The sequence below is a fragment of the Canis lupus genome, chromosome 14 (assembly GCF_011100685.1).
Source record: "Canis lupus familiaris isolate Mischka breed German Shepherd chromosome 14, alternate assembly UU_Cfam_GSD_1.0, whole genome shotgun sequence".
NCBI lineage: Eukaryota > Metazoa > Chordata > Mammalia > Carnivora > Canidae > Canis > Canis lupus.
The window spans coordinates 21,131,880-21,157,369 of NC_049235.1; the positions used below are offsets into that span (position 1 = coordinate 21,131,880).

The window sequence follows — 25,490 nt, forward strand, 5'->3', positions numbered from 1 at the left end:
ATAAGGGCCATCTTCTGTTAAATATGTATATAGCATAGCAAAAAAGAAGGGAAAAAATAAGCTATCTATGAGCAAAGAGTGAGATGGTATACTATAATCCTGATGCTATTGTTAATGGGGCTACCTCATGGGAATGCCAGGTAGGAATGGCATTTTCATGAAATGCATTCTAACTCATAAATACTCCCCACAAGATTCCTCCCCAGTTTGTTTAATTAAATACACAGCACAGAGGGTAAGTAGGTATTTCTATTCACTTTAGAGTCATTATTTTACTGGTTGTGGTTCTTGCACTTATGCCTCTAGTTGTTGGCATTATTTGACAATTAAGGATCAAATATAAGGTCTTTCTACTGAGCACAGAGTCACTAAAAAGGACCATTTGTATTTCAGCAGATTTCGACACAAATTGATTATGTGCTAGGAGTTATACTAGATGTAGAAGTTAATTAAAATAAATCCCTACACTCGGAGAGTTTATAGACTAGTAAGACACACAGGTGGGAAAAAAATCATAGCATAATTTGACAAGTGCTTTAATGGAGGAACGCAGATAATGCTAAAGGAACCAATGAGAGGGAAGGAGGGGTGATGGATGGTTAGAATTGTCTGGAGGATTTGATGCCTGAGTTAATGTTAGAAACAACACAAAAGAGGCATTCCAATAAGATTGAGGATTAAACTCCTAGTCACAGAGGCTATACCTGGGAGGCTCAGAACTAGCCCATGAGGCTGGGTTTCGAGTACTAGGTGGGGGGCGGAGGATGGATGGTTGGTAAGAGATTGAGCAGAGGAGCTAGAGAGTGACAGATCCTAAAGGATTCTACATGACTTGGATTTAATATTGAAAGTGAGGATGAGCCATTAAAGTATTTTGAACAGAGGAGTGATGTGGCCATCCATATGTTTTGTAAAGTTATATTGACAAAGGATAGTGAGTGGAGTAGGTGAGAGGAGGCCCTGGCAAGCCTGCAAGCCAGAAGCCATTCAGGAAGCTCTTGCCTTTATTCAGATAACAAATTAGTTTAGGAGGCCCTCACCTTGAGGATGGAAAGTAAACATACATTTGAAAGGTATTAAGGAAGAAGAACGACACAGTACATGGGGGTGAGAAAGAGAGAGGAATAAAAATGAACGTGGAGTGTCTGATTGGGGCAGGTAGGTGAATGTTAGTGAAATACACTCCAAAAAGGATACACTAGAAGAGCAAGAGATTTTTGTAGAAGGCAACAAACTCATTTTTTTATGCATCGCATCTGATGTGTCTGTAGACAGCTCGGAGATATCTCCAGTATGCAAAAGATCTGCAGCTGAGAAAGATATCAAGCCTAGAGATACAGATTTGAACATTGTCAGCATATTAATGCGTATTAAAGCCTTTGGAGTAGATGAGATCACCCAAGGAGAATGTATGGACAGAGACCCAAAAAAGGGCAGAGAAAAGCCCACTGCCCCCACCCTGAAGATAGGTATTAGAAGGAGATCCAATACGGACTAAAAAGAACGATCAGAAAGAGAATCAGGAGAGAAAGGTGTAATGGAAGCCAATATCGGAGAAAGGAGTAGTCCAAATGTCAGATAATGTAGAGAGGTCCAGTAATGTGTCCATATGGTAGATATTGGTGACTATGGCAAGCACACGTGGAACATTGGAAGCAGAAACCAGATTGCAATAGGTTGAAGTAGTAGCTGGTAATAAGTATGCCACAACTTAAAAAGAAAGTGCCATTTAGATTACATAATATAGCGTCTGTGTGTAGGAATAAGGAAGTTTCCTTCGTGTTGTCAACTTGACATAATTCATCCTTGTGATCTCTTCCATCCAGTACCCTGAGCTGATGGTCGCTTCCTACAACAACAACGAGGATGCTCCTCATGAACCAGATGGAGTGGCCTTGGTTTGGAACATGAAGTTTAAGAAAACCACACCAGAATACGTCTTCCACTGTCAGGTAGGAGTCAGCATAGTAAAAATAACTCATGTCTCCTACTAGACCAAATATAGTCCATGCTGTCTTGCATCTGTCTTATGTGGAGAGGAAGAACAAGTTTAAAAATGGAATTGTTGACAATTTTGGAAATTCCCCCACAGTAACCTAATGTTTGGGGAAAGTGGCAACTCTCTCCAAACAGTTAGGAAGCCCATTTGGGGACTGTGTGTCATTTTCTTTCTATTTAAAACAGCCCCCCTGAGGATGAGTTTATAAAGAAGTCGCACTTATGAAGAAATCCTGGTGTACCACTTCCTCTGCCTAGCAGCAACATATGCTTGCCCACCCACATGGACATCCTCAGCGCACTACCATTTCCAGCATCCTCCTCTCTGAGAGAGGGAGTTCAATGGAATTTTGCCAATTTTAAGTTTACGGGTGCCATCTTGCTTCCAGATAATATATTTTCATAGCTGATGTAGGCAGACACTTATCATGAATCTTGAATTGTTGAGAAATATAGATGCCATGTTCAGTTTACGAGGGCAAAGATTATTACAAATGGTTTTGGATATTTTACTCCTCATGTCTCTTGACACATTTGTCTTCTTTTCTATTCAATGTAATACAGGCTGAAATGTGTTTTATACTTGCACACATTCAGCTTTGCTCCGTTGCCATGACTCTGCCTAAATAATAGGCGTCTGCACTGGCCAATACACCAACCTCTTTATTAATGTCCCTGTCCTATGATTATGCATAGGAAAATGCAAAACAAACATTCCAGCTCAAAGTTTTAGTTCATCAAATACTACAATTCAGAGGTAGAGTGGCAGATTACTCTGTCAATACATCAGTTGAAGAGAGTAGGTAAATCTGTCGATATTTGGAAGCTTAGTGACATTTTTTATCTAAGAGCTGAATAGCATTTTGAACTCAAATATGTTTAGACTTGAGAACATTATCAGATATAATTTGGGGAACAGGAGCTGCTGGAATAAAAGTCCCAGCTTCAACCTGATTGAGTAACCTCTAACTCTGGCCAGATTTTTCTAATTTACTATCTTAAAAACAACAAGAAGTCTAGATCTGCATAGTAAATAACCTTTATTTTTTTGAACCTTTGAAATAAGAACAGTTTTTTCTTTCCTTTTTTTTTAAAGATTATCAAATTTGTCAGTTTGATATGCTCTTTCTGTAAACATAGAAGCACAAAATCCTAATTTTGTTCAGTTTTAAGAGGTTTGCCGAATTACCAGGAAAATATTGAAAGGGCTATGGGATAAGCAGAAGCACATTTTTGAAAAACAGTGCCACCTAAATTATTTTGATATTACAAAAAGCTTATTTTGATTTTTAAAAATTATGAGAGGTAACACATTTTATTATTTTGGTCAATGCACATGTTTAGCATAATTAATTTTTTAAATGATACTATCAGTAGCCTGTGACAATAACAGTTTGGTAATATGCTTAAAATTCACAGCATTGCATAGTAAAGAAATTAGTAGAGCCTGATAATGCTGAGTGAAGAAGCAGACTTCCAAGGTGTTTGGAATTAACTGGAATTTTAAAATTACCTATTTCATCATACAGTGGTTAATACCAGTGTTGATTGAAAGGAGCATCCTCTTTCTTGTCTTGGTATCTTTGGGATCATTTCCTGAAGAATTCACCAACACACATTTAATTTCATTATTAGTTTCTCCCTTAAATGATCCAGAGTATGTATGTTGGGAGAAAATTAACTTCTGATAAAAAAAAAAAAAGAAAGAAAGAGAGAAAAGGAAGGAAGAAAGAAAAGTCAGAAGTATTCTCAATATCTGACCAAAGATGCTGACTAAAGTATCTCTGTATTCCTTAAATCCCTACTATTATCTTCACTTCTTCTGGAGATTAGAGGCAGGTAGGGGTTCTAAATTTTGCTCAGCATTCTCCCTGTGAGAAAAGTAAGGATTCTAATACTTTTAAACTTTGGGGTTGATTAAATAACATGTGTAAAACATGTGAACACTGATATTCTAGGCATCAAAGAAAAGCTACAGAATTTAACCACATGCTTAAAGATATTGAGAATCATGATTGTGCTACTCAGATAGAAATGATAAGCAGTTCATATAAATGACCCTTCATATTCATAAAAGACACATTTACAAAATCTTATGAAAACCTAAATCCTGGGGATCCCTGGGTGGCGCAGCGGTTTGGCGCCTGCCTTTGGCCCAGGGCGCGATCCTGGAGACCCGGGATCGAATCCCACGTCGGGCTCCCGGTGCATGGAGCCTGCTTCTCCCTCTGCCTGTGTCTCTGCCTCTCTGTCTCTCTCTGTGTGACTATCATGAATAAATAAATAAAATCTTTAAAAAAAAAAAAAAAGAAAAGAAAACCTAAATCCTGAATATATTTCAGTACTTATTTTCTGTTATCAAATTATTTATCTTAAACTGACCTAAGTATAGGGGGTAGAATGTATCACCAGCTTCAGAAAGGTGAAAGGGAAAGAGCTTTGATTCCTCTCCCAAGAAAAGGGAAAAGGAAGAAATGAGCAGAGCAGAAGTCGTTATAAAGCCCTTCTGAGGATCCCTGGTATATTAGACATCTCTAGAGAAACAGAATCAATAGGATATAGATAGAGAGGTATAGAGACAGAGACAGAGGTTTAGGATTGGTACTTCAGGAAACTGGCCTTTGCTCTGAAGGCCTTAAACTGATTGGATGAGGCCCACCTGCATAATAGAGGATAATCTACTTTACTCAAAGTCTACTGGTTTAAATGTAAATTACATTTAAAAAATACGTTCATACCCACATTAGACTTGTATTTGACCAAAACCCCAGGTACCATAGCCTAGCCAAGTTGACACATAAAATTAACCATCATACCTGAATTTTACCTCATAGCAATCTAAGAAACCAATATCTTTCATAACTCCTGAAGTCTTAGTAATTCCTTATTACTTTGGGCTAATAAGCAAATATACCTAGAAAGATCAACTTAGAAAGTATTAGATTTGAGTGAATGGGAGCTTTCATGAGAGATGAGAAAAAAATAGTAATTTGAGGACAAGGAGAATATGTCTGTGACCTTGAATTTATGGGGGAAAAAAAAGATACTGGGATACCAGAATGGCTCAGTCGGTTACGTGTCTTCCTTCGGTTCAGCTCATGATTCAGGGTTCTGGGATCGAGACCTGCATCAGGGTTCCTGCTCACCCAGGAGTCTGCTTCTCCCTCTCCCTCTGCCTCTCCCCATTCCTCATGCTTTCTCTCTCACTCTCTCTCAAAAAAATAAATAAAATCTTTTTTTAAAAAGATATTAACATGTATTGAGAATCTACTCTACATTCATTGTCATAAATCCCTGTTACTCCTCAGATGAGAGCCTGCAGCTCAGAGAAGCTGTGAAACTAGGGAAGGTTAGCAAAGCCAAGTTTGAAGCCAGCTCTTTTTCACTTCAAAGCGCATGTATTTCCTCATACCACATTAATAGGACATTCAGCCAGGTAATATCTCTAGGTATACGGCATGGAGGACAGAAATGGAACAGAACTCTGTTCTCCATCTTAATTGATTACTGCAATCACCTGCCCAGCTTTAAGAACTACTGATGCCTGCATCTCAGGAACAGAGATTCTGATTTCATTAGTCTGGGGTCCAGCCTGGTCATTTTTAAAAGCTCCCAGGTCAGGAAGCCTAGGTGGCGCAGTCGGTTGAGCATCTGACTCTTGGCTTTGGCTCAGGCATGACCTCAGTGTCATGAGATTGAGTCCCCTGTTGGGCCTTGCACTCAATGCAGAGTCTGTTTAAGACTCACTCTCCCTCTCTGCTCCTCCTCTCCCCTCCCCTGCCCCTGCTGCACCCGCACTCTCTTGAATAAACAAATAAGTCTTATAAAAAAAAAAAAAGTAAAAGTTATCAGGTCATTTGAATATGGAATAATTGTTGGAAACTACCAGGATGTAGAGGAGAGATGAAGAAAGGGGATGATAATGTTACAAAACTGAATAGTTTTTTTATTTGGAAGTGTGTGACTTTTCTTCTTGCCCCGCATGTCCCTTTTCCTCTTTGGTCCAAGCTGGGGTTCTCTTTCTTGCCCTTTATTACTCTGATGGTAATCTCCTACCTGACTCAAACTGAGAAGTTTCCTAACCAACTCTCCCACCCCTCCCCACTTCCCCACCGCCACCCCCAGACACGCACTTGCCTTCTCAGCTCGCTCACTGCTAGGATCTGCCTCCTTGGCGAGTGATCAGAAGATCCAGAGTTATTTTGCCAGGAAAGGGCTCAAGACCACATTGAACACAACGTAGGGAGAACGTGAATTAGAAGTACCATTTCTTTTGGGATAGTGATACACCTTCTATAGTGGATATCCATGGAGTTAGGATAAAAACCAGGTTATATAAATGGCTCCCAAAAGAAAACCTAAGTGTTGTAATACTGAGTGTGTGGTCTAGCGGGAGACTAAACCAAGTGTTACTTGGGTAGCCAGAGAAATCATAGATGAGTTAATGGATGGCCATTGGAGATAAGGGCAGTTTGGTGACTGACTATGCACTGAACTCAAATAATTATAGGGATAATCACATTTGTCTGTATTTTATATTTTAACAGCACTTCTCCCTTCATTATTTCATCGATCTCACAACAGGGAAGTGGCAAAAATGTTATTCTCTTTGTTGTACCTGAAGCTTTCCATGGTTTCTGAGCAGTAGAACCAATCCTGGAACTGAGGCTTGTTCTACCAGCTACATCATGCCATTGGCCAGGCCACATTCCACTGTGATTGGGCAATGTGGGGCTTGAGAGCAAAGGCTGTGCTGTTCATTCAAGGTGTATTTTTGGCAGCCTGTCATTTTATGACGTTGGTTAGATGGTCCTAGAATTGGCTCTCCTTACCATCTTCTAAACCTAAAGGGGAATTTGGAGAGCCCACAGAATTATAATACATGTAAAATAAAACCAAAACCCCTACTTATAGACCTATCGCTTATCTTCTGTATCCTTTCTGATCTTTGGTAAAGTTTATTTAACCGGTCCCTTCTAGACGCTGTCTCACTGAAATCAGATAGTTTGAGTGTGCTTCCATCGTTCTCCTGTGTTGTTTCAATAATTTCAAAATTAGACAGTTTGCTTAGTAGGAAGGAGCATGGATAGGGAGAAGCCATGGGTGCCTTATGATGATTATACTGGTATCATTTTAGAATATTGCATTAGTTATCCATTTCTTGCTGATCTTTGTGGATTGTTCATATTTTTTGAAACAGCATAATTGCAAACAAATCCAATGGCTCAGAAAAATATCATTTCAGACACTAGAAAGCAAATGCACAAGACACAGACATCAGTTCAGTGTTCTTTTCCAAAGACTGACAGGCTTTTAGCCGAGTCATAAAAAGGTTGCAGTATAAAGGCTCGTTTCTCCCCGTTAAGAATAGCAAGGCCAAATACCCTTTACTTCCATAGGCAGTTTCATGTCTTTGCTAAACTGAATTTTTAGTGTGGGCTCTGGTCCTGCATTTTCTATTTTCATTTCTGTAAGAGCTGTCCATACTTGGAAAACATCAGTGGACTGTGCATAGAAATCAGCCAGTCAGCCCCACCACACAGTCTGGCAGGGCTCCTGCCATCTTCTGTAGTGGCCTCCACACACTGTCATTAGATTATGCATTCTGACCACCCTGCATTGCTTACCCTGGTGTGGTCTTTCTCTTTCAAATGGAATGAATAGAATCAGAAATATAGATCTTAGAATTATCTGCATTGAGGTAAGTGGAAAAGCTATATTTAGAGGCTTGGCTTGGTCAGAGGTTTTTATTTTTACTTTTATTTTTTCCTGATTCGGTTTCTTTGTTCTTAACATTTTCTTTTTAAAGATTTGACAATGACCTGAAACTGACAAAGACCTGAAACCCTCCTTATTTCAGAGGGAAAGCAAAATGTGGAATGATACTAATTTCATTTTTATCTGTGTTTAAAATCCTCAGTTAACTTTCTTCCTATATATGGTTTTGCTTCTCATTAAGATTTTATAAAGGGTACAGGTAAGATTGCAACTCATGGCTTTCACCATCTAGAGTGTTTGGTTCTGGGTGAGGTTCCCTATTGACTTGAAGAGAGTTGCCCCATGAAGAGTGATGGTCCCACAGGAGGGAATGTGGGCTGGGGTTAGGAGGGGGACGAGAACCTCTGCTTCTAGCTGACCACACTGCTGAGTCACCTGGGGGAGTTGTTGAGGCTTTGTTGTCATGTTGTGGAAAAGAGACTTCCTGCCATCTCTGTGGAACTATGAGGTTTATTGCAATGAACTTGATTTCTTCTCCCATCAATTTTTGTTCCCCCCCGCCAACACACAGCACTGATTGTGGTCCATAATCCAAATCAACCAAACAGCTATGGACACAAAGATATAAATGAATTTAAATGCACTTTCCAAGGAGTATTATGACCAGAGAAGTGTTAGAGTTTGACTTAGGAATTTTTATTTTACTTAAAGGAAGGATAACTTTTGGGCAGCCCGGGTGGCTCAACGGTTTAGCACCGCCTTCAGCCCAGGGTGTGATCCTGGAGACCCTGGATTGAGTCCCACGTCAGGCTTCCTGCGTGAAGCCTGCTTCTCCCTCTGCCTGTGTCTCTGCCTCTCTCTGTGTGTTTCTCATAAATAAATAAATAAAATCTTAAAAAAAAAAAAAAAGGAAGGATAACTTTCATATGGCCTGGCTGATAAAAAGAAAAAAGAAAAAGTATTTTTTAGGTTTTTCTCTTGAATACAGCAAGGAGTGGTTATTCAGTAGAAGTCAATAAGAGGAGGCAATTATGAAAATAATAACAGGAAACCTCATTAAAATAGTCAGGAGCTTTCAGCAGGGGGAGCTCTAATGCCCTACTGCTCCCAGTCAGTTGCCGACCCAACAGGAAGAGGCCCACTTGACCTTGCACATGGATACTGCACTACTACTCCAGCTGGAGGAAGAAGCACTTTCCTCATTCCCCCACAGGTAACAGCTCAGCCAATGAAAAGCCACCATACTTGGAACTCCCAACTTACTCCAGTAGACTTGATAACAGCCTTCCCGACTTACCCCTTATCTCCTTAAAAAACCTGCCTCTCCTTTTCCTCTCTACTTGCTTGTAGTTTTGCTGCAGCTTGTTTGTCTTGGATTGCAATTCTCTTTTATTCCCGAATAAACCCGAATTTTGCTGATAAAGTCACTGGCAGCTTTTACTTTTAAGGTAAATAGGATGAAAGAATATAAAGTTCTTTGACAACCAGAGCTACATATTCAAAATGAGTTCCTGGGATGACCCAAAGTCCAAGCAATGAATAGGTGCCTAGTAATTAGAGAACAAAGTCCGTGGACAAAGAACATGCTAACTAATGTAAATAAAACCCAGTTTCCATTGCGATGATGGACTGGAGAAACCCAGAAAAGGACACCTGAACCATTGTTGTATAGACTGTGATACACTTTTCAAAGTATATAATTATGGAAAAACCGAGGAATACATATGATGTAAGTGTGAATTTCAGCTCTTACGTAAAAGATACAGAATATATTATATAGATTGGATGAGGAACAGTAGCATAGCAGCTACTTTATGCCTTTACAAAAAAGCATAGGGAATTTACATGTACATTCTGAAATGAAACACGGACATTCAGAAATACTTCTTTTATGCCAATTGAGTATGATTGGTCCAATGATTGAGGCTTGAGCTAGACACTGATTCTTATTTAGTCAAATAGCAGGAGCTTCTTTTACTCTTTGGGCCTAGGAAGCTGGGAGCAGAGAAAATGCCTACCACTTCTCATTCTTTATATGCCCTCTTTCTGAAATCTGCTCAAAAAAAAAAAAAATAGCACAAGCAGAATTGATCATTGGGATTCATCTAGGGAAATTAGAATTATCAGCAGGGTTATAACAGATGGATTGTGTCACAGACAATTTGTTGTCTGAAAATAGCAATGCATGGGACTGTATACCTTACAAGGAACCAAGTGACCTATTTGATGCAGAGGACATAATGAGAATACACCTTAGAACAAATCCTTTTTAATTGTTTTGTCTTACCATCTCATATTGCAAGTGATCGAGCTGAAGTTTAATATTATTACAAAACCTGAGACTTACCAATGTTTGCTCTGCCCCAGAATTGTGCACATATGACTGAAGGCACAGGACCCCAACAGTGAAGATTTTACTTGATTCCCTAAATGCCTGTCCTTCCTTCCCCATCTCCTGTACTAAAACTGTCCTAACTGGGCTTTCTCCAGTTGTACTTCATCAGAGAATTGCCCCAGGAATTACTAATGCTGTGCAATGAGGGCCAGATGGCAATATGAGCAGCTTTTCTAGCCTGTCCCTCCCCCTGTCCTCACCACTCTACCATCCAGCCATTCACTGAGATCAGAGAAGCCTTGGTCTCAGGAATGGGTTTCTACTTTCTTCTTAGAATTATTGCCAGGACAAAAGAGATTATATAGGTGTATCAGTCTCCTGAGGCTGCCACTAAAAAATGCCGTGGACTGTGTGGCTTAAACAAACAAAAATAACTTTCCTACCATTCTGGACACTGGTAGGTCCAGGATCAAAGTGCCAGCCATTTTGGTTTCTGGTAAGGACTCTCTTCCTGGCTTATAGACACCTGCCTTCTGGATATGTCCTCATTTGGCAGAGAGAAGGAAAAAGAAAGCAAGCTCTTTGGTGTCTTGTAGCATGTGAGGACCTACTCTCATGACCTTATCTGAAGTGGATTACTTCACAATGGCCCCATCTCCAAATAAAAGCATATTGAGTGGTAGGGCTGTAAAACACGAATTTGGCGGGGTGGGGGGGGCGGAATCTGCATGTTTTTAGAGCTTGGAGTTTTTTTTTTTTTTTTTAATTTTTGTTTATTTATGGTAGTCACAGAGAGAGAGAGAGAGGCAGAGACACAGGCAGAGGGAGAAGCAGGCTCCATGCACCCGGAGCCCGACGTGGGATTCGATCCGAGGTCTCCAGGATCGCACCCCGGGCCAAAGGCAGGCGCCAAACCGCTGCGCCACCTGGGGATCCCTAGAGCTTGGAGTTGAGGCTGTTGGCTGGCTGATGAACTCACAAGTGTAGGTAGTGTGCTATATGAGTGGCACGCCTTTCACTAACACAAGAATCTCTGATCCAATGAGTGGAGTTTGATAGTAGTTCTTGCTACAATTGGAATAAAATGTGGGGGATACAATTCAGTGTACAACACAGAATAGCTGAACCTACTCTGCAGACTCTGGAGCAAGAGTAAGGCAGATGGGGTTGATACATGTTTTACTTTCATCCAAGACTGGATTAACATGCCTGTTGAGAGTTGTCCCTCCTAAAGACATATGATTCAGGGCCCCTGTGCATGAGGCTTCCATTCTCTGGAATGGAACATCTTAATATAGGTAGAACCAGGAGTTCTAAAAAGGGAGAAAAAAGGAGTCTTAGAAGGGCAACCCTCTCCCTCAGAGTTATAGATATGGAGGACCCATTCCAGGAAGGGAAACAGTGAACAGTGGAAAGGTGAGTATAGTATTCAGGCCATGTTAGCATCCATCCACTGAGAGTGTTCTAGATTGCTACTACCTCTGAGAGGCTGCTTATACATTTACTTGGCATCTTTATATTCTAAGCACAAGACCCACTTGTGGACTTCAGACCAGCTACTTCTTAAAAATAGACCCTATTAAAAAAAAATCCTATTTTCCCCTCTACAAACCTGACCAAAACCTCTCGATTTATATATGTCTTTAAGTTGCCTAATATTGTTGAACGAAAGAGGTTGTTTGAACATACTGTGTTATTAATAAATTACAGAGATGTTCATATTCCTCAATTGTCACATTAGCATTTTAATTCATTTCAGATAGTGGCTCTCCGCAAAAAGCTATCTTTTCCATTTTTGTGATTAATTCTTGAAATTCCTTGAAGGCATTATTATTGAGGAGACTTTGTGGAGGTAGAACCACCATCCTGACTTCTGGGGGAAGTTTTTTAACCTTTGTTGTAACAAGTAGTCTATACTTTGTGTTTATCATGCTTATATTTGGTTTATAATTTTAAAATGGTACATTCATTATTAGCCAAAGAATTAAAGTGTGTTGCTTTTCTTAAGCAAAAAACTTAGCTTAACCAAGTTTGAATTGTGATCTCTGCATAAATATATTGAGCTCATATCTTACCTGCCACAAATCATTGTTGCTATAAGCATTTTATATCTACACTTTTTTGTTGTGGTCTCTAAAGCTGACATGTCTTCTCCTAATGGCTTGTTTAAAAAAATATTTCCATCATCTATGTCCAGTAAGGTGGGTTATTCAGAAGTACTTCTCTGCTTCTTTATAACTTGGTTTGTCATTATGCTGAGTAGGTAAAATTAAATTTATTCCTTATATACAATGACAAACTTTTATTTCTTTAAAGTAAGTTTTAAAAAATAAAATAAGTTTATTATAAATATGGTCCTCTGAAAAGAGAAAGGAACAGGAGCAAAAATTGTATACAAGTGCCCATACTCATATAAATATATACACACACACCCAAGATCTAAAATCCTAGTCAAAAGCTATATTTCATAAAAGAGAATTATAGTAATGTTGATGGTTTGCCAAAACCTCAAGCAGTGACAAAATCCACAGAGTGTCCTGAAAAGGATGCCTTTGCAAAACCATGCCTCTCCAGATGGTTTAGATTAGAGATGTTTAAAAACACATGGCAGCATTAGTTTGGTTTAGAATTCATAGTTAATTCAGTAGATAAAATAATGCAAATTCGAAACCCTAGCCTGTATATCAGAAAAATCATCAAATCTTATGATTGCTCTTAGGGGAGGTTGGTATGTGATGTGTTGATTTTTAAATGATCTAATTGAAATAATAAAATTAAGCAAGAAAGGGTAAAAAAAAAGGTTTGAAAATACAAGAGTATAAGTAAAAACTTTCTTTTCTGCAGAATATTTATTCCTTTGAGCTGTCATATCCAATCAATTTGTATGGGATTCGACAGCCAATTGTCATTTCCTGAGATAAACTATGTAAAGAGGTTATGTTACAGAAACAGCATGAAAAAATGGAAAAAATAATTCCAGAACATGAAGCAGAGAGAGGCTAAAATGTCCCACAGAGTACTGCCTGGGTCTGCTCACCTTGCTAAGAACAGCAGATAGGCGGCTTACGCATGAGTGTTCCCTTTGACTTCTTCAGCTTTTCCCCCTGCATGTACTGTTTCTTAAAGAGAGTGATCTTGGTTTACATTTTAGTAAATTATTTTGCCTTATGTGTGGTTTTTAATCTTGGTGGGGGCTTTGTGTGGACAGTGATGTTATACGCTGTGTTCTCCTGTACAAGATGTGGAACAGTTACCCTAGGGCCCCAAAAGGTTCCATCACTAAAAGCCTGGCTCCCCCGTCCCTTTCCTTGTGTTTAAAATCAAAAGTATCCCACCCTCTGATCCCACAATGGGACAGCTGGTAAACAAATCCTGGAAGAGAACTTTTGTATGAGAACACTATTAATTTAATGATGTATATTATCATGTGTGGTACCTGCCACACAAATAAAAGCATTCAGCTGTGTGAAAATTGCCACAAGAAAAATGTTTGTGTAAGAGCTCAAAGCCTTTCAGCAAATACGAGACAAAGGTTCTACGAAAATAGAATCAGAAGGTTTCAAGCAACAATTGATGGGCTTCAAAGGGCTTGACTCTCAAAGTGGCACAATATTTAGTTCCCCTAGGAAGAAACACATTTTGAGCATTTTCTAAGTATAAAAACTAGAATCGTGACTCTTAATGCCTGGAAAGAGCTCCACAGTCAAAGCAAATGTACTCCATCAGTAGCACACCTGCACATGCGTACACATACACACACACAGAAATGCTGGAGAGGGCATACCCTTGCACGGACTTTGTGTGGATTCATGGAGATTTCCATCATAAATTTAATTGAATTTCATCTGAGCAACAGAGACACTTCATTGGCCAGTCTTTTTTTTTTTCCCATTGGCCAGTCTTAACTACTAATCCATAGTTCTGCATCCATACCCATTTAATATTTGTAACCAGAGATTATTTTTTTATTTCATCTTCTAATCATTTTTCAATGACAGCATATCCCCAGCTAAGTCAAATGACCATTTTAAGATAGTTTAGCTGTGTCCTACTCTACAGGGAGTAGAAAGAGATTTTTTGCTTTCCCTTTTATTTGTGTGTGTGTGTGTGTGTGTGTGTGTAAATTGTTTCTCATCTATGAGTTACTACTTCCGTTAAACCTCTTAATATATAAATAAACTTGTAGAATCTCAGGGTTTGGAGGAAACTTCATGGTTTTCTGGGTCAACCACCTATTCAATTCCTGAATTCTCTTGAATTCGTCTCCTTTCTGTCTTCCCCTGTCATCATCTTGCCTTGCTTGAACTTTGTTCCTGCTCCTGTCCCAGAGCAAACCATCCCATCATCTCTGGCCAGTGCTGCAGTTTCCCAGTGTGCCTGCAGCAGAATGGCATTTCATCCTAAAAGATTATGCATCACAGACAGAGGCAAAGTCACCTTGGAATATCAAGGGGAACAAACAGTCTCTTTAGCAAGGCAGCTGGCTTTGGGTTGCCATGGGAGTGGGAATGAGCACATGAGTACAATACTGTCTGCCCCTCCCACCTTCTTCATGCATCTCAGCATCTTTGTCTTCACCTGGCTTTCTTTGACATCATTCCATTAAAGGTGCAACAGGGGATCCCTGGGTGGCGCAGCGGTTTAGCGCCTGCCTTTGGCCCAGGGCGCGATCCTGGAGACCCGGGATCGAATCCCACGTCGGGCTCCCTGCATGGAGCCTGCTTCTCCCTCTGCCTGTGTCTCTGCCCCTCTCTCTCTCTCTCTCTCTCTCTCTCTGTGACTATCATAAATAAATAAAAATTAAAAAAAAAAAAGGTGCAACAGCTGGTGTCAACCTATTGCCACTAAAATTGATGAAAAGGCTTCACTTTGGGGAAAAGTGTTCAGTAGAAGGAAAGTTCTACCTGTGGTCTACTGACTCCCTCCCTCCCGTTCTCCCAAGCCACACTTCTGATCATGCTATTTCTCTGTTTCATGATATCTTCTTGAATATGTTTGCTCAAATTTTGAGGACTTGCTCAATTTTGGAACTGGGTTTCACTGAATTTTCCCATCTTTATACTGAAGCTATATAGCTTCTCAGAACATCTGAGTCAAGTTCTAAAGAACATCACAGATTCAGACAACAACGAGAAAGAAGGCCAGTCTTTAATCAAATATGGCTCACTAGAGGAGACCTTGAAAACTAAATGAATTTTTTTTGGGAAGCGAATAATCACGTCCTCCAAACTATTTTTTGTATAAATAGGAATTTTCATATATCAGGTTCTCTACTGGTTTGGGACATCATTACAGAAAGATGAAAATATATTTGCACCAAGACTGTGTGATAACCTGAACTGGTAATCAAATGTCAGGGGCTTGATTGTTTTAATGAAGACTTAAAAAGGTTTTGTTGTTTGTACATTATGCTTCATAAATGGACATTTGTGAAATGCTTGAGGACATTTGCTCCCCAACACTATTCTTTTAGTTAGAAAGTACTACTTTTGAGTCAACATAAAGGGAGACCAGGTATCCTTCATTATTCTGTCATAATTTCACAGCTGGTTAGGTAGTTCCTGTGTCCTAGGAATAATATCAAAACAAATGGGAAAAAGGGGTCTTGAATTTTTTTGGACCTATTTTATTGCAAAACCAAATTAAAAATATTTCCCTCAAAATCCTTATGGATTCCTTAATGTCCATATCACGGATCCTTATCCCAAGAGATCCAAGACTGTGGAATCTCGCCAATCAGTATAGTGCATTCAAGTCAGAGATATATGAATTACTGCTTTCAACCTCAAAACTCCTCTGAAGCGAGGAAGGATACATCTGAGCAGATACATTGCTATTCTGCATAGTTGGTACTGACACCCTGTAATGAGCATCAGTGTGACTGGTTCTCATCAATAATATTTGAGCACAAAATTTTGGGACAGCAGAGAATGGCACAGTGTGATACACGGGGAAGATTGGAAGTGTAGAAATAGGGTAAGGCTCTTCATTTTTACCCACACAGTACAATTTGCCATATCCTCAGGGTCGTGGCAGGTTAGCCCAAAGAGAAGTACTCTGAGCATCAGTACAGCCCATTTCTCAAAAGACCCAATGGATTTTGGTTACCTGGTTTACATGAAACAGGGTCAGAATGCTGATGACTTGGGAAACAAGCAATATCAGTTAAAACAAAGTTCAGTATAAATGCTAGGACTGAATATTCAAATGTTTATGTGCCCGAAGCTTGATTACTTGGAGCTGGAATTCTGTTCCTTCTCTCTGGCTCTGAGCCCAAGGGGCCACAGTCCATTTCAGTAGTTCAGCTAGTTCGGCTACCACCTGTGTTCCAACAGCGAAGCCAGACCAAGAGGACAGGAAGCTTGCCGGGCTGCCCAGAGCCATGTTCACTCAAGCCGCTCAATTTATTATTCCACTAGGGAATGCTCTGCCCTTGAACACTGCTCCGAGGAGGGTGGGATGGCAGGCAGCAGGTATGCCATGAACAACAAACCCATATTCTTAACATATGTTTAATTTGAGTAACTCTCCTCCTTTAAAATACCTCTTGATTTTAAATCCACATCCTGATTTGCCCACTCTTGTTACCATTTTCTGCTGCCTGTTCTGAATTAATCCTTTGAGGTGGTCATTCCCCGGAAAGAAAAAAGGAAAATGAGAAGAGAGATGCAAAGTTGGGAATGTGAATGAAAGAGAATGGGAGAAAGCAGAGGGAAGGGGATCATTAAGTAAGTCTGTTTTCATGAGCTAGGTTTTCTTTGAGCTGTGGGAGATGGGAGAGGTAGAAGAAGAAGAAATTCAAGGAAGAGGCCCTCGAAAGGTTATCCATTAATATCTGTGCTGAAGAATGGAAATCATTTTTGCAATAGAGCTCAATTTACCAAGATTATTTTGATTCTCCATCGTACTTCATCTCAAAGAATTGATATAATCTAAAAGTGGTTAAAATTATTAAAATAGTTTCCATAGTAGAAAATTAAATGATTTTACTAACTGTCAAAGTCAGTGTTTAAACCGAGATCATTTGAATTATATTTTATATAGTCATCATGTCACTGGGATGTCTAAACATTCTTTGCAAAAGTAATAATCCCTGATTCTGATTTTTCATCGACAGAAAACTGAGTAAAGGTTAGAAATATTAGCCAGCAGTTGCTTTTATTTGTAAAACCTACAGAGAAGACGAGTTTTCTTGAGGAATTCTGAGTTAAAATATATTCTTCACCTTGGAACTATTAATCCTTAGGAGATTTTCTACATGTTTCTTAGAAATATTTTCAGCTCACAGGATTACAAAACAGCTCCAAATGCTTGATTTAGAATATATTTAAAAGGGAAATAGCAATACATTATGCTATTAGATATATTCTAGAAAAGCAAAATATTATATTGCTTGATGTCATCAAACTCATTTTCTCTCTTTCTGTGTGTTAATCCATCTATTTCTCAAATCTTGGTTTTCCTAGGCTACATCAGACTGGTTTAATGAGGTCTTGTTAACAGTATAAATCATACATCTAAAGTTCTCATCTCATCTGCAATTTAAGATTTCTGGGCTCTTCACATTCTCTTGCTTGTTTTCCGGGCCCTCCCAGAGGAGGTCACAAGTATGTTCACGAATAAGGTTTCAAGGACTACCTGTGATGCTAAAGGCAGCTTGCTGGGACTCCCACAGCTAAGCCCCGCAGCCTTCCCCTCTGCTCCCACCCCATCAGATACCAAGGGCTTGCCCTCACTCACCTCCGGAGCAAGCTTCACAGCTACATGCTGGTTTTCATTGCTGTGGAGCCATTGTTGCAGATCATATTCCAGAGCCCTGAATAGCCTGGTAACTTCCAGAACAAGCCAGTCAGGGCATGTTCCATGAAGGAGACAGAGTGATTCTCTCCCCAAAGAGAATATTCTTTGTGTCAAGGAAGCCTAAATACGGCAAGCTGGTACTCCACTGTCTCCAAAGTTCATAACACCTGGGTCTTTATAGTTTATATAGCACCCTAATGCTAATAGAGTTCTGGCCAACCCACCCCATGAGTCTGCTCTTTGTGACTATCCAAATTGCGAACACTGCTTAGACTCAAACCCAACTACTGGGCTAAGTTTATTTCAAGTTTGGAATGTAGTGATCTTTCCTGCAACACTGGAGCACATTGCATTTCATGCAGAACAGTTTAACAGGGTGCCTAGCACCCTGTTTAGGTGTTAAGGCCACAATGATGAATATGGTCTGTATCCTACCTATGAGGAATCTATCCCTCTTCTCTTAGGTTAAGAGCAAGAGTGAATTATCTGCAGTAGATTGCAAGCTATAAAACTGAAATAATTAGTGCATATTTTACCCAGAAGACCCCCCCCCCCCAGTGGTGCCATCTGACTTAGACTTCATCTGAAAAGTTGAAAGCAGAGTGGAGATATAGGGATAGTTAGGTTAGTTTGTGGAAACAGCCTTTGGAAGTATGAGCTAGCTTGCATTAGGAGGGAGGCGACCTCACATGAAGAATACCTACCTCCTACCTCAAGATCCTGCAAATGGTTTGGGGATGGTTGGTGAACCACAGGTATTCCTAAGGCTGGTTCCTATTAGACCGGGAAAACTAGAAACCTTGCTTTCCCTCATCCTTGCTGTGGAATGAAACCAATAAAGTCCGTTACTATTTAGACAAGTGAGTGAATGCTGTCCGTCTGGGATAGAATGTTCCTGGGGAGGAACTGACCAGTAGAGGCCACTGAAGGGCTTTTGGGGACAGGGGGAGAGCACAACTAGATGGTAGTTCAAGTAATGCAAGAATCAATGGCAACTCTGTTAACATCATTAAGTTAACTCTACCTAAATCAAAAGCATAAGGAAAACCTTACCTTTGCATATGTATTTTTGTCATTCTGCGAATAAAACATGTATTTCAAAATCTGGCACAATGACTTTCTACATAGACTGCATTCTATAGAAGAAAAATACCTTAGAGGAGTTTGTATTGCCAGATGCTTGGCATCATGTAGTCAAAACATTTTGAATGTGTTTTAAAATAGTCTTCCAGATGTGTGACAACTTGCAACTAGCTATAGCCCCCCCTTTGGAAAGGGGGATGAAAAAGTGAGGTAGTTATTCAAATTATATAGGAAAATGAAACACTTATTGCCTTCCTAATCTGATTGCCTTAAAAAGATGTAGGGTTGGGGGGGGTTGTTTGTTTTTTTTTTTTGCCTTTTGACAACGTCCTTCACCTCTACATTTGAGCTGGCCAACAGAGACATGGATGGAACTTTCCACAGTACTTTGTATTTGCCATGTGAAAGACATTTATCACTGCCAAGTTACAGCATTTTCTGACTCCAGAAATAGTTATTTAGAAATTCAACTTTATTTTGTGTGTATTTGTCCTGCCTCTTGATATGAAATATTGTTAATTTTATATATATATATATAATGTTTGCCCAGTTTCTTTACATTTTAAGGCTCATGTTCAGAGTATGGAACTAAATAAGGGGAAAAAATACATAGTAGATATTTGTTTACCTTTGAACTAGATTTTCCGATAGAAATTCACATTCTTTAGTGAGAGCTGTGTGCTGTGTTAAACCTAACTCAGGAAATTTATGTGTGCAAACAGTAGGTGCTAAATATTTCATAACCTACTAGAACTGCAGGAAAAATTGTTCGGGAGAACTTACATGTTATGAGCCTTGTGCAATTATTTCCTCTAGACCATAGAGATATTTGGTTTGCACTTAAAATAATCAGTAAGTAAATCTGTGGACTTTGTCACTGATATAATGCGGTATGGTTGCCACATTTAAAAGAAGATAATGCCTGGGGCTATAGAATTCTGAAGTGTTATTGCATGTCAGTCTAGTTTTCATTACTTATCTCTTACTGTCAACACACTTAAGTACAGTGTTCCATTAATTTACAATTATTCCCAATTACTCTTTGATACCAGTTATATATGATACATCAATAAAACTGGTATTAAACAAATACAATAGGTTGTCATCCCTTTCTGAATGCTACAGCTAACAATAAGACAGGATTCCCATAATTGTTTTGATTGAAAACTGGGAGAAATTTGCCCAGGTGACACAAACTAACATGCATAAAAGGTCAGTTGCTTCAGAACAATGGAAAACTTCAAGATGAAAATATATAGTTGTCCATCACTAAAGTTCCTATAGGTTGCCCACCAAAATCATCCTGCATTGGTGAGAGGAGGGTTGGGTGGTAGTTGGAAGTAGCTTATTGTCATGTTTTTAATGTCATGAGACAAATTTAAAGAGTTTTGACAGAAGGTATATGCATCTTGATTGTGGTAGCACCTCTAGTGGGAGAATAGTTCAGGGACCATGACTTTGATTTGAAGGATTTATTTTGGAGTTTGTTAATCACATAGCAAAGCTTGAGTTTTCAGTAAGATTACAATATGGTCCATGCATCTTTACTCCTGCCTGAAGATTACCACCCTCTCTTTGTTGGTTGACCTGCTTGAAATGGTAATTGGAGAAAAGAGTTTAATATGAGATGGGATGCAAGGGAAGTGGAAGAGGGTTTTAAATCTTTATTCTGGCTGTATCTTTGTCTCTATGTGACAGTGAGCAATTCACTTACCTTGGTCAGGAAAATCTGTCACAACAGATTACATTCTGTCTACCAGATGAAAGAGAATAGAATAGAACCAGCATGCATTTTTGAAGCTAAAACAGGGTCAGGTGAACATGAGCTTGAATGAGAATGAAGGTCGTATGTTTGAGAGGGATCAGAAGTGTACAGTGTACATGTGACCATGACTTAGGCTAGTGATGAACTATGGGAATTAGCTAACCTTACAAATAATTCAAAGTATTTGCTTTACCATTGTCTCAAAATATCAAATGTTTATTGAACACTGTAGTAAGCAGAATAATGGCCACCCTAACATGTCTACTTCCTAATACAGGAAACCTGAAGATATATCCCTTCATGTGGCAAAAGGGGTTTAGTGGGTGTGATTAAATTAAGGCTCTTGAGAAAAGGAGATCATACCAGTTTATCTTGGTGGACCCAACATAATTACAAGGGTGGGTTCTAATAAGTCAAAGAGGGAGTCAGGAGAGTCAGGCTCAGAAGGAAATGTGATGATGGAAGCAGAATCAAAGCAATATGATAGAAGGAAGACTCAAGCAGCCATTGGTGCTTTGAAGGTGGAAGGTGGCCTTGAGCCAAGGAATGAGGCCAGCCTGTAGACCCTGGAAAGAAGGCGAGGAAACTGATTCTCCCCTGGAGCTTCCAGGAAGGAATGCAGCCCTGCTCACCCCTCAATTTCAGTCCTCCTAACCTCCAGAAGTGTATGGTCATAAATTTGTATTGCTTGAAGCCAGTCAGTGTGTGGTAATGTTACAGCGGCAATAGGAAATGAATGCACATACCTACTAGTTCTTAGGAACTGTCTTAGGCACAAAGCTCAACACAGAAAAGAAAAGCATACCACATGCCCTTGTGAGGCTTACAAGTCCAACATCCCATTATGTTGCCTATGAGGAAATTAAGCCTGAAAGAATTAATAGGATTTTCACACAGAAAATTGGTCTTGACTACCAGCCCGTGAATCTTTACATGACAACATCTGTATTCTGTGAATAGGAGGGAAAAAAATCCCATCCTGCCCCTCCCACATGAATTTTGTGTGTCACCCTAAGGCTGCTGTCCTCCCACCAGCACAGGGAACAGCTTAATACCAGACCCATTGCTTTTATTTATGACAGATCATCTATTGATTTTAGGATGGATCAACTATAGAATAACAGTCTTGCTTTTGCATTCTGAGCTGCTGGACTTACCTAAAGCCATTGAATGAAAAGAAGGTGGCCTTTTCCCTAGGACAGTGGTTCTTAACCTAAATGAAGAAACCATCCTTCTAAAGGAGTTAAGTCATATGCACAAATCCCACAGCTGTAGCAACAGGCCCCTGCTAGGACTTGAGTTTCCTGACCCCCTTTCCAGTCTCTGCCCATTTTCCCTGTAGACACTAGGGTGCCTCAATCCAGCTGCTTTTTCAAAGTCTGAAATAGGAATGGAGTCCATTTCACTAACCCACTTCCCAGCACACAGTGTGGATTACAAAAGGAAATTAACATGTAAAGAAACCTTTTGGAAACTAAAGGAGCCATGTTAGTTCTCTTGCTATATTATTTGGCTGGTCTCACAGTTGGTGTCATTTTCAAGTGTGGGGCTTGATTTAATAGAGACAGCCAACAATTGTGGATCTAATCAAATGGAGCTCGAAGCACATAACTTTCAGTGTGAGGGAGCTATAAGACATTTTCAGATTTCTGAGTGGTCTGACAGGAGTAAGGCAAAAAGTATTCTAAGGGAGTTGGAAAATCAGGCTGAGGGATCTTGTTTTTCAGGTCTGTTGTAGTCACTTTGTGAAGTATAGCAGACAATTCATTATAATTTATCACACTGATACTCTTAGATTGGATGAAACCCAAACACAACGGAGTTAGATGCATATTAAATTACCTCTTACTTAAAAAGGAGGGTGGTCTCACCAGGGCAGGATGGAGTTCATTAGCAGGCTGAGAAGTTTTTCTTAACTCTTCATCATCTGGTTTCATATTGTTCCTGTTTTCTCAGGAACATTGGACACCTTTCTTTTTCCAACTCTTGGAGTACACTGGTTACTCTCTAAATCTCAGTAGCCCCCAATTCCAAAGATAAAATGCTTGTCATAACAAGTCTATGAACAAAATTCAGGTTATATGAAAAACCGTTGTTATTCTTTACAGAAAATATTTTTTAATTAGTTGTTTCAATTTTTTTGTGTGTGGGGGGGAGGAGAAAAAATGTTGTCTTTGTGTAATTTTATTTAAGTATGCACAAGGCAATATATTTCACTCCATTATGATAATTGACTGGCATGCGTATTGGGTGTACTCTAACATATGTGTTTGGGAATTACGATCACATTTCTTCCAGCTGACCAGCACTATCAGCCATATCATTCAATGAAGGGCATGGTTCAGACAGCATTCTATTGACGGATGGCCTTTCATATGGCTCCACATTCTTTTTCCAAAACTGGAAACTTCAAACTCCATGTAAATGGCCTTTAATTTGTACATTCTGAGTCTTATGAGGTGGAGTTTTCCCCTAGGGGACAAAAAAAAAAAGACAGAAAAATCCCTGAAGTACTATAAATTTAACAATTTGATCCCAAAGGAATTTTTATACGTAGTTTTGTTTGTCTCTTAGTTTGTTTATTATTTTGTCCTTCTTTTAAAAACCAGCTAAGGTTCAACACTGGGGAATTTGATACCTATTTATCCTCTGATCTTCCAAGTATACCTACATGTTATGTTAAGAGGGGACTTCTTTCCACTTAGAAATGAACAACTGGGCAGATTTCCACCCCTTTCCATACTCTATTCACTCTCAGTCTTTGGGTCTCTTGTTAAACATCAAAGAAACTTCAGTAGAAAAAGTGTTGGTGTGGAAATTGGGGGCTGGGTGGACCTTGGGTTGGGTGACAATCACAAAAGTCAGTTCACCCTTGTCTCTTGCATCCATCTTTTAGCAAGCACTTAAACCCGGTTTTTTTGGTCCTTCTCAGTACTTCAAAGTAGTAGTTTATCAATAGAACCACCAAGCTAGACACAGTCCAAGAGGTCATCTGGTTCATCTCTGTGCCTTAGGCATAAGCATATCTAAGTAATTCCAGGCAGATAAAAAGAGACAAAGCCTGCTTCTGCTTTTGTACCACATTGCTTCTTGGCTACATGTAGGACCTCACTTCCCATTTTTTTCCAAGATCTATATTCACCATATAGTTTTAATATGAGAAAGGACCTATTTTTGCAAAATTATTTTATTTTCCTGCTAAATTTAGAATGATCCAACTGATTCTATGCACCATCACAGCTGGTGAAACCACCACAGTAAATAAAAAAAAACCATGTGAAAAGCATATGCATAGGTGGAACACTTTAAGTTTGTTTGTTTTGTTTTTTTTTTTTAATGGCCCGCCTATAATTTCTGACCTAAGTGGCTTGGTAATAACCTAATGTGGGATATTCCATGACTCTTTGGGTGGATCCCCCAAATGGAGATTTACTTTATCAGCAGGGGGTTATTGAGTGACATTCCCAGGGAGACTGCACTTTCTTCCTCTTTCTATCTCAAGCACAGAATCCAGACCTTACAAATTCAGAAAGAAGTTGCCTACAAAGCAAGACAGATCTATCATGCAATTGTTTTTAGACATCCTGCCAATACAACAATTCTGAATCTGATTCGCCTGTTTACTCTTATATTTATAAAAAAGAATACCTGATACTTGAATTCTGTTGGATTCTATAGCTGAATGCCACATTGCCTTTTTTATGTAACCAAGGAAGAATTCATAGACTAAGAAGCTGACCCTTCTTTTACGTGGCTGATGCTGTCAAGGTTGTGGCGGGTGGGGGAAGACCGGTATTTCTGAATGCTGTGTTTGCCCCCTTTGTAAGGACTTAGTACTTTTTCAATAAAAAATAAATTTAATTTGTGGCCACACTTCAAGTAAGATGGTTTGATGGTAAAAGTAGAGCAGTCCCGGCTCTGGATTTAGAGAAGTCGTGTGGCTGAATCCCTTAGCGTCACTTTCATGTGGTCGGGTGAGCCATTCTCAGAAACCGCAAACATTTTTGAAGATACTGAACTGGAGACATTCACAATTCTTCCCTCCCATTTTTTTTGCTATTAATCCTTCATGTTTTAACAAGTACTGAAGTTAATGCTGCCTACACTTTTTCCTGTCAAATTGGAAGTCTTTTGCTTCTCTTTTGAATAAAGTAATCTGCTCCCTTTAGTTCATACCTCACATAAATCAAAGGGGTGAATGTCAACACTTGACATGTCCAAATATCAACTTCCGTTTTTTTTCTAATTAAGCAGGATTTAGACATTTGATGTGAAGAAGGATGGTGCTTATTAACATTGAAAGTAACCCATATATTCATCAACTCCCATTCTTTTTGTCCTTCTTGGTGAAGCAAAAGTTCACTTTCTGCTTGCACCACATCCCTAATCCAGCCTAGGCACAGCAACCTAGGTTTCCTCTTTCCTGGAAAAGACACACTAAGTGGTAGGAAAATGATGACAAGTCTGTACTGAAAAGCTCCTTTGACCTGAGCATGTTTCATGAGCATTATTGCCAGGTATGTTGGTGTGTCCCCACCTTGCTTTATCCGTAGTAAAGTTTTTAGAATAAGCAAATTTATAAAAATGGACTATGTGTGTGCACGTTAGTTATAATCCCCTTTCACCAACTGACCTCAAACTCTTGGGTTTCTTTTTTTGTCCAAATACTTGCAAGACCTAAAAAGATTTTGGCAATCATCACAAACAATAGAAGTCTGAGAAGCTGTCACAGTCTAGAGAAGCCTAGGGAGACAAGATGACTCAGTGTCATTTGGTCTCCTGGATGAGATA

At 39.4% G+C, this 25,490-nt stretch overlaps 1 protein-coding gene and 1 non-coding gene across 9 annotated transcripts in view; both read left to right on the forward strand.

Annotated features, from left to right (window-relative positions):
• DYNC1I1 (dynein cytoplasmic 1 intermediate chain 1) overlaps window positions 1–25,490 on the forward strand; it is a 311,119-nt gene that overhangs the window by 204,582 nt on the left and 81,047 nt on the right. For all 8 annotated transcript variants that reach the window (XM_038556867.1, XM_038556870.1, XM_038556869.1 and 5 more), the window contains one exon: window positions 1,827–1,952. In XM_038556867.1, coding sequence (XP_038412795.1) covers window positions 1,827–1,952 — 126 coding nt within the window. The remainder of the gene's footprint in view (window positions 1–1,826; window positions 1,953–25,490) is intronic.
• Window positions 10,977–11,127, forward strand: LOC119867738. The gene has a single exon (XR_005369871.1). It is a non-coding gene; the product is annotated as a small nucleolar RNA SNORA62/SNORA6 family (small nucleolar RNA).